Source organism: Trachemys scripta, chromosome 5 (genome assembly GCF_013100865.1).
Source record: "Trachemys scripta elegans isolate TJP31775 chromosome 5, CAS_Tse_1.0, whole genome shotgun sequence".
In the NCBI taxonomy this organism is placed as follows: Eukaryota; Metazoa; Chordata; order Testudines; family Emydidae; genus Trachemys; species Trachemys scripta.
Window position 1 is genome coordinate 78306139 of NC_048302.1, and position 8815 is coordinate 78314953.

Below are 8815 nucleotides of genomic sequence, written 5' to 3' on the forward strand. Positions count from 1 at the left end.
CCATGGGGTCGTGGTCTTGGATACTGGGTTGGGAGGATTGGGAGGGTACTTCAGTCAGGCTGAGAAAAAGATCCTGGCTGTTGGGGAGAACGGAGTGCTGGGTGCTCTCTGCAAGCTCGTCCTCCTCCTCCTCCTCTTCCCCGTCCGCAGAATCCTCAGGTGTAGCTGATGAGATTATCCCCGCCTCGGAATCCACAGTCAGAGGTGGGGAACTGGTGGCGGCCCCCCCTAGAACTGCATGCAGCTCGGCGTAGAAGCGGCATGTCCGCGGCTCTGACCCGGAGAGACCGTTTGCCTCCTTTGTTTTTTGATAGGCTTGTCTGAGCTCCTTGACTTTCACGCGGCACTGATCTGAGTCCCTATTGTGGCCTCTCTCCATCATGCCCTTGGAGATTTTTTCAAAAGTTTTGGCATTTCGTCTTTTTGAACGAAGTTCTGCTAGCACTGAATCCTCTCCCCACATAGCGATCAGATCCAGTACTTCCTGTACGGTCCATGCTGGTACTCTTTTTTGATTATCGGCCTGCATGTTTACCTGTGCTGATGAGCTCTCCACGCTGGGCAAACAGGAAATGAAATTCAAATGTTCGTGGGGCTTTTCCTGTCTACCTGGCCAGTGCATCCGAGTTCAGATTGCTGTCCAGAGCGGTCGCAATGGTGCACTGTGGGATAGCTCCCGGAGGCCAATACCATCAAATTGCGGCCACACTAACCCTAATTCGAAATGACAAAATCGATTTTGGCGCTATTTCACTCGTCGGGGTGGAGTACAGAAATCGATTTTAAGAGCCCTTTATTTCGAAATAAATGGCTTCGTTGTGTGGACGAGTGCAGGGTTAATTCGATTTAACGCTGCTAAATCCGAATTAAAGTCATAGTGTAGACCAGGCCACAGTAGCATTTAATTTCAGAAAGGGAAACTACACAAAAATGAGGAAGTTAGTTAAACAGAAATTAAAAGGTACAGCGCCAAAAGTGAAATCCCTGCAAGGTGCATGGAAACTTTTTAAAGACACCATAATAAAGGCTCAATTTTAATGTATACCCCAAATTAAAAAATATAGTAAGAGAATCAAAAAAGTGCCACTGTGGTTAGACAACAAAGTAAAAGAAGCAGTTAGAAGCAAAAAGGCATCCTTTAAAAATTGGAAGTTAAATCCTCTTGAAGAAAATAAAGAGGAGCATAAACTCTGGCAAGCGAAGTGTAAAAATATAATTAGGAAGGCCAAAAAAATTTGAAGAACAGCTGGCTAAAGACTCAAAAAGTAATAGCAAAATTTTTTTTTAGTACATCAGAAGCAGGAAGCCTGCTAAACAACCAGTGGGGCCACTGGACGATCGAGATGCTAAAGGAGCACTAAAGGAAGATAAGGCCATTTGCGGTGAAATTAAATGAATTCTTTGCATTGGTCTTCATGGCTGAGGATGTGAGGGAGATTCCCAAACCTGAGGAATCTCCCTTTAGGTGACAAATCTGAGGAACTGTCCCAGAATGAGGTGTCATTACAGATTAGGTTTTGGAACAAACTGATAAATTAAACAGTAATAAGTCACCAAGACCAGATGGTATTCACCCAAGAGTTCTGAAGGAACTCAGATATGAAAACACAGAACTATTAACTGTGGTAGGTAATTCATAATTTAAATCAGCTTCTATACCAGATGGCTGGAGAATAGCTAATGCCATGCCAATTTTTTTTAAAGGTTCCAGAGGTGATCCGGGCAAATACAGGCTGGTAAGCCTAACTTCAGTACCAGGAAAATTGGTTGAAACTATAATAAAGAACAGAATTATCAGACACATAGATGATCACAATTAATTGGGGAAGAGTCAACTTGGTTTTTGTAAAGGGAAATCATACCCCACCAATCTACTAGAATTCTTTGAGAGTGTCAACAAGCATGTGGGCACAGGTGATACAGTGGATATAGAGTACTTAGATTTTCAGAAAGCTTTTGACAAGATCCCTCACTAAAGGCTCTTAAGTAAAGTAAGCTGTCATGGGATAAGAGGAAAGGTCCTCCCGTGGAACAGTAACTTATTAAAAGATAGGAAACAAAGGGTAGGAATAAATGGTCAGTTTTCAGAATGGAGAGAGGTAAATAGTGGTATCCCCCAGCAGTCTGTACTGGGATCAGTACTGTTCAACATATTCATAAATTATCTGGAAAAAGGGGTAAACAGTGAGGTGGCAAAATTTGCAGATGATACAAAACTACTCAAGATAATTCAGTCCAAAGCAGACTGCGAACTGTTACAAAGGAATCTCACAAAACTGGGTGACTGGGCAGCAAAATGGCATATGAAAATCAATGTTGATAAATGCAAAGTAATGCACACTGGAAAACATAATCCTAACTGTACATATAAAATGATGGGGTCTAAATTAGCTGTTACCATTCAAGAAAGAGATCTTGGAGTCATTGTGGATATTTCTCTGAAAACATCCACTCAATGTGCAGCGGCAGTCAAAGCTAACAAAATTTTGGGAATCATTAGAAAAGGGATAGATGATAAGACAGAAAATATCATATTGCCTCTATATAAATCCATGATATGCTCACACCTTGAATACTGCATGCAGATCTGGCTGCCCCATCTCAAAAAAGATATATCGGAATTGGAAAAGGTTAAATGATTAAGGGTATGGAACAGCTTCCATATGAGGAGAGATTAATAAGACTGGGACTTTTCAGCTTGGAAAAGAGATGACTAAGTGGCGATATGATAGAGGTATATAAAACTATGACTGGTGTGGAGAAAGTAAATGAGGTAGTGTTATTTACTCCTTATAATACAAGAACTAGGGGTCACCAAATGAAATGAATAGTCAGCAGGTTTAAAACAAACAAAAGGAAGTATTTCTTCACACAATGTATAGTTAACCTGTGGAACTCTTTGCCAAAGGAGGTTGTAAATACCAAGACTATAACAGGTTCAGAAAAGACCTAGATAAGTTCATGATGGATAAGTCCATCAATGGGTATTAGCCAGGATGGGCAGGAATGCAAAACCATGCTTTGAAGTGTCCCTAGCCTCTGTTTGCCAGAAGCTCGGAATGGGCGACAAGGGATAGATCACTTGATAATTGTCTCCTTCATTCCCCCATTCTCCAAAAGGCTATGGGCTGCTGGGGCACGGGCCATCCATTTGGTACACCCAAGGATAACCTGAGTGCCTTGGGAGCAGAGATGTGAATCTTGGGTGGGCTGGTAAGTTGTTACCTGGCCCTCCACCTTGAATTATGTTAGCTGCTCTCTCAGGCATTTACCCTGAGGCCACAATGGGGGCAAGATGTAGGATAAAATTTTCAAAACCACCTAACTGACCTAGGAATCTAAGTGCTGTTTTCAAAAGTGAATTAGGCACTTTGGAGTCTCATTGAAAATCAATAGGATTTAAGCTCCTAAGACCCTGAACCTCAAAGGTATTGAGGCACCTAACTCCCATTTTCACATAGGCTACTAAGTCACTTTGAATATTTGAAAATTTTACTTGCAGTCTTGTTAGGTGAACAAGGGAAGTGGGTGACTTTTAAGGAGCTACCTAGCAAGTTTGCAGTGTTTGCAGGGATAGTTCTGGGTCCTTCAGTTTATGTAACCATCTTGATGTCTCTTCTGTTGCCTGTCCCCCTGAAATAGTTCTGCACTGCTGAGGGAGCCCCTTCAATTTGGAAACACTGATATAAGATTAAATATTAAGCCACTGGGAAAGAGCTACTGCAAATAGAAAAGAAGATTGCACTTTAATTGATGGAAATTAAATAGATTACAACAAATAATTTATTTGGTTTCTTACAGGGCCATCTCCAAAACCCAGGGACAAAAATTAATTCAGGATTGCTGAAAGTGACATAGAAGACAACATGATAGCTGTACAGGCTTCAATCCAGTTCATGCTAATGTAGTTTAAATACATTTGGCCAGTGTAGACCAGATATAACTATCAGAGAAAGGATGCTTACAATTAATTTTAGACTCATTGGGATGAATTTGGTGGGTATGGAAATTGTATGGCTGGCAATTAATGCCCATGAAAATGGGGGTTGGGGTGACAGCTCTGGGGTGGGGCCAGAAATGAGGTTCAAGGCCAATGGAAGCTGCAGGGCCAGCGTTTGGAGTGCTGGCAGTTTGTGGAACCCCCTGGCTGCCCCTACGTGTAGGAGCAGGAGGGGGACATGCCGCTGCTTCCAGGAGTCACAAAGAGCAGGACAAGCCCTGGACCGGCTCCCCGGCGGGAGGTCAAGGGCTGGATTAAAACATATGAAGGGCAGGATATGGCCCCCGGGCCATCGTCTGCCCACCCTGATGTAAGGAATTTTGTTTTTAACACCACATTTGTAGCTTTGGCAGCACACGTGTACAGCTTGTCCTACCAAGAAAGAGATAGCACTAAGTTTCGTGGGCCCTGCGGCTAAGGGCGTACTAGATACAGGAGAAGTAGAGCTAAGGGGTGGGAGGAGGAGCAAAGATCATTAATAGAGACGCCCAGGGAGGCAGGCTCTGGCGGCTACACTTTTATCCCTCCTCCCTTAGCAAACCTCAGGGCAGCCCTGCCTGAGCGATCGCTGTTTAGTTCAGGCACGATCCCCCACCCCTTGGTGTCTCCTCTTAGGGAGGGTAAATTTCCCCGTGTGAGCTCCAGCCGCTTTGCAGCCCCTCCCTCAGCCGGGACCCTGCTACCTGCCCCTCACCGGGATACCGGAGCAGGGAGCTCGGCGTCCTGAGATGCCCTGTCTGGAGACACGGTAGAGCATGCCTGGAGCTGGGAGAGGAACCTGCAACAGGAGGTAACGTGCGTCTACAGGGCTCAGCAGCCCAACCCGCCCCCCGGGAGCTGGCTCGCTGCAGAGCACGAGGCTGGGTGGGGAGGGGGCGGCAGGTTGTGCAGGAGGAGCCTGTGCCTAACACCGCGTTGCACCTCCTGGGGCGGCAGGCGGGTGGGGCGCACGCGTGCAGCGGGGGTCGGACGGGACAGGAGGCAGCCTAGGCCTGTGCTGGGGAGAGGGGCAGCGCCAGGGGCAGCCCGGCCGGTGCAGGCGGGGGGGCTGCGGCCAGCTCAGCCCTGCCTTGATGGGGGCTCGGCGGGTGTCTCTTTCGTGCAGAGGCTGCGGCGCCCCGTAGCGATGCCTCGGAAGGCGGAGAAGTTTCTGCAGATCGCCCCGCACTCCCTGGCCATCGTCCTGAGCCCCGGGGCTGCGCTGGAGGCGGAGGAGGGGCGGGAGGACGGAGAGCGGCGGCAGCCGCCGGAGGAGCCGCCTGGCGATGAGTCGCCCCAGCTCGGGCGCCACCACATCGGCTATGAGATCTTCGCGGACTTCAAGCAGGAGAACATGCAGCACTTCTGGAACCCGCGCGTGACGGCGGCCGTGGCCGAGACCTTCTTCCTGGGCTGGCTGGACGAGCAGGTGCTGCTGATCCAGGGCAAGGAGGAACACCTGGAGGTGCTGCGGGAGGGCTGGACGCGCCGCTCCCTCAAGCCGCCCGCCGGCTTCCGCATCAAGTGCCTGGGTAAGTGCAGCTGGGCTCGCCGGTGCCTTGGCTCCTGCTTGCCAGGAGGGTGCAGGTTGTGCCTAAACTCCGCAAGCTCCCTCTCCCCAATACACTAAGTGCACTATAATAGACAAGTCTCCAGGCAGGCACCACTGGTGTTTTAAACACGGTGTCGTCAAACCCTACACAGAGCAGGTCTGCAGGACGTGGTTCTTGAAAAGCTGGCACTCTTTGGTGACTCTTTCCTACAGGTACACTCGTCGTTGCTCCTGCCAGTGGCGCTCACTAGAGGTAGCAATGGTAGGAAATTCTGGGTCAAAAATCCTAGTGTAGATAAAGCCAAAATGTGCGTGTTTGTGTGTGAGAAAGTGAGACTCAGTACGTGAGAGGAAAGGCAGCTGGAATGGTGCTGATCCTGAATTGTGAGTGAGGTGGGTTAAGATAGCCCACCTTTCTCTTCCTTGTTGACCCGTTCTTTTTGTCCTTAGTTTTCCCTCAAGTTTACACATTCTTCAACTGTGCTTTGAATAAATATCCAAATCAGTTATATTCCGGCGTTTTAATCAGCAAATCATGATCTTTCTCTTTAGCACTTGAGGTCAAAAGTTCAAGTAGTACACCAGTTCCTTGATATAATTTAGGCACAACCACCTCTCTCAACATTATTGTTCTCTTATCTCTATCCAGGTTCAATGAAGGATTCCCTGTACCAGGCTCTTCCTTCTGATATAATGGATAAACTTTAATGCATTTGCCATTCCTTAAATTGCACAAATCTCTGTACAATGCCAAACCTGTCCTGAGCAATGATAAATAGATTGTAAAATTTGCAGTACCTGACTGAGTTTATCTTGCATGCTGAGATATATTTCAAGGTATTACCTTTCTACCAGATAAGTGCAGCAGTACAAAGCCACTCTAGTTAACCACTTAAACTTTCTGTGCCTATTCTTTATTTAGTGGTGCTGTGCACTGAAAAAGACAATTTTTATAATTTTGCTTTCAACATATATATCCAGCAGTGTTTACTATGAACAAAAGTATTGTGGTTAAGTGCCAGGTTTGTGTTTTGATTTGGATTTTAGTAAGTTTTGAGTTTGGTAAGCAGTAGAAACTATTGACATTTAATTGTGATGTTCCATTTTATCTATATATAATCTCAGTACTTGTTAAACTTTTAAAGGACTAACTATTTGGAAACCATGTGTTCAATAGTCTGTTCACATTTTCAAAACATTTACCTCTACAGAAAAATAAACAAACATGTAAGCTATTCAATTCTGGACATATGAGTGATTTAAAAAAAAAATTGTTACTGTATAAAGATGCATACCAATTATTTAAAGAAATTTGCAAAAATAGGCCAAACAGGCTGTTAGTTAATCCAGTAATTGTAGTAGATCACATTTCTTGAATCACTTTCTCTTTAGAGAGTGAAATTAAAACTGCAAATTAGACATATTTTAAAAAATGCCTATTGCTGTTTGAAACATCAGTCACACTTAGTCTGATTCTGTTTTTTCCACTCATCCCTCAGGTTCACTTATATCACGGGTAGTCAGTAGGCAGACAACAGGGGAAATCTGGACTGACAGATGCTTTTGAACGGAAACAGAAATCTTTTTATTTACTTATTATTTTTTATTTTCTCTGGAGTCTGGACCTTGACTATATCTTGACCAAGAAATTTGGACCTTGACAAAAAATAATTGACTACCTCTGACTTTTATATTGTAGTTTCACAACAAAAAGATGAATACATTGATGGGGGAACTTCTGAAAACTGACAAGTTTCCAGATACTCCTATAAAACATTATTAAACGTGAGTAGTGGCACTTGAATTAAGGTTTGACCTTTAACTACCCTGCTAGAGTAGTAGTCAGTTAATTACAACAGAAATAGTCCATAGTTTTATAATCTGTAGCTCCGAAAAACCCAAAACATTGTAATCTGGGTGTTCTGGGTGGCTTGAGTTTGTATGTGCCAGGATAGGTATTTTTATGGTAAAGAAACAAAGGATTAGACTAGGAGTGAATTTCTTTTGCAATTCAATAAATGGCCTTTGAAACTATAATTGATGTGTGTCATGTTTTGATGAGTGAAGTTCTAAATAATGGTGCCTTTCCCAAAGAGAGAGATCGTGCATTCATGCAGTATTTCTGCCTGTAGTCTAGGAATTAGTGTATCCTTCTGAGTTTAAAAAGAGCGCTTTTTGTTTTCAGTATTTGTTCTAACTTGCTAAAGTACAAGAAGTTAAGCTGTGACTCTCCACTGTGTTTTGGGACAGTGAAGGATGACTCAGGAACTGAAATTCTAATGGGTAACTACCACCTAGGGTAATTTACAAACTGTAGCTCTCACAATTTCACTTACAAAGGGAAGACCTAGTTTCAGGATTTTATTTACAGGGGTAAATGTTATATTGCTTTCCATGGTTAATATGACTGACTGTGAAACAAGCTACTTTTTCTTTGTTCAGCAATTCTTTACCTCTTGTACTTTATACAAATTGTCTCCCCAAACAGCTTACAGAGTTATACAATTTTTAACCTAAGAGCATCCTTGTATCTTTTTAAATAAGACATTTCCTTTCTGGTACAAATTGCCTGAGTAAAGTTACTAGGGGAAACAAAGTTTAAATGTCTTGTGTTTTGTTGCTTAAAATCTCATCCTCAATTCTAATTTAATATAATGTGTTAGTATTTAATGTGTCTCATCCCCCAGACCCTCTTTTTGGAGTGTTTAATTGTTGTGTAATAATTGCGTATTACTTTGTATTACTGTAACAGTAGCCATAGCCATAGCCTTGGACCCCACTGTGCTAGTCGCTCTACAACACAGAATGAAAGATGGGCCCTGCCCCAAAGAGCCTACAATCTAAATATAAGACTAGAGGCAACAGATTAATTTGGTCAGATGGGGATAACAAAGAAACAATACTGGTCACATGCTAGGAGTGGTTTCAGCACACCAGCAGCCTAGCTGTTCGTTGTCAAGCTTTTTGTAGGCATCATCGTGGAGGAGAATTTTAAGGAGGATGAGTTGGTTATGCAGATTTGATGGGGTGCTCCTCCCAATCATGAGGGACGGCATGGGAGATAGCATGATGATGCTTGTTTGAAAACTTAACAAGTGGGCAGTGGAGGCTGGCATCATGGACTGATTGCAGGCAACTGTTGACAACTCAGTAGCAAATGAGAGATGATAGGCAAGATGGGGTTTAACTGTGAAGAGCCTTGAAAGTGAAGACAAACCTCTTATATTTGGTGTGATAGAGAAGGGGGAGGCAGTGGAGGGATGAAAGGAGAGAGGTGACATGGT

At 44.1% G+C, this 8815-nt stretch overlaps 1 protein-coding gene across 2 annotated transcripts; it reads left to right on the forward strand.

Moving 5' to 3' along the window:
- Positions 1-4536: 4536 nt before the first annotated feature.
- On the forward strand, positions 4537-8157 carry LOC117877597 (storkhead-box protein 1-like). Of its 2 annotated transcripts, none has more exons than XM_034770784.1 (3): positions 4537-4790; positions 5106-5511; positions 6181-8157. In XM_034770784.1, the coding sequence occupies exons 2-3, from the start codon at positions 5127-5129 to the stop codon at positions 6237-6239; spliced, it is 444 nt and encodes a 147-aa protein (XP_034626675.1). In that variant the 5' UTR covers positions 4537-4790; positions 5106-5126; the 3' UTR covers positions 6240-8157. The 2 variants fall into 2 exon arrangements, with proteins under 2 accessions (XP_034626675.1, XP_034626674.1); XM_034770783.1 differs by having other exon boundaries at positions 7031-8157.
- The last annotated feature ends 658 nt before the right edge of the window (positions 8158-8815 follow it).

Coding starts and splice junctions, on each gene's coding strand:
- LOC117877597 (XM_034770783.1), top strand. CDS start 5,127: ATGCCTCGGAAGGCGGAGAAGTTTCTGCAGATCGCCCCGCACTCCCTG. Junction 5,512..7,030: donor CTTCCGCATCAAGTGCCTGG/GTAAGTGCAGCT, acceptor CTCATCCCTCAG/GTTCACTTATATCACGGGTA.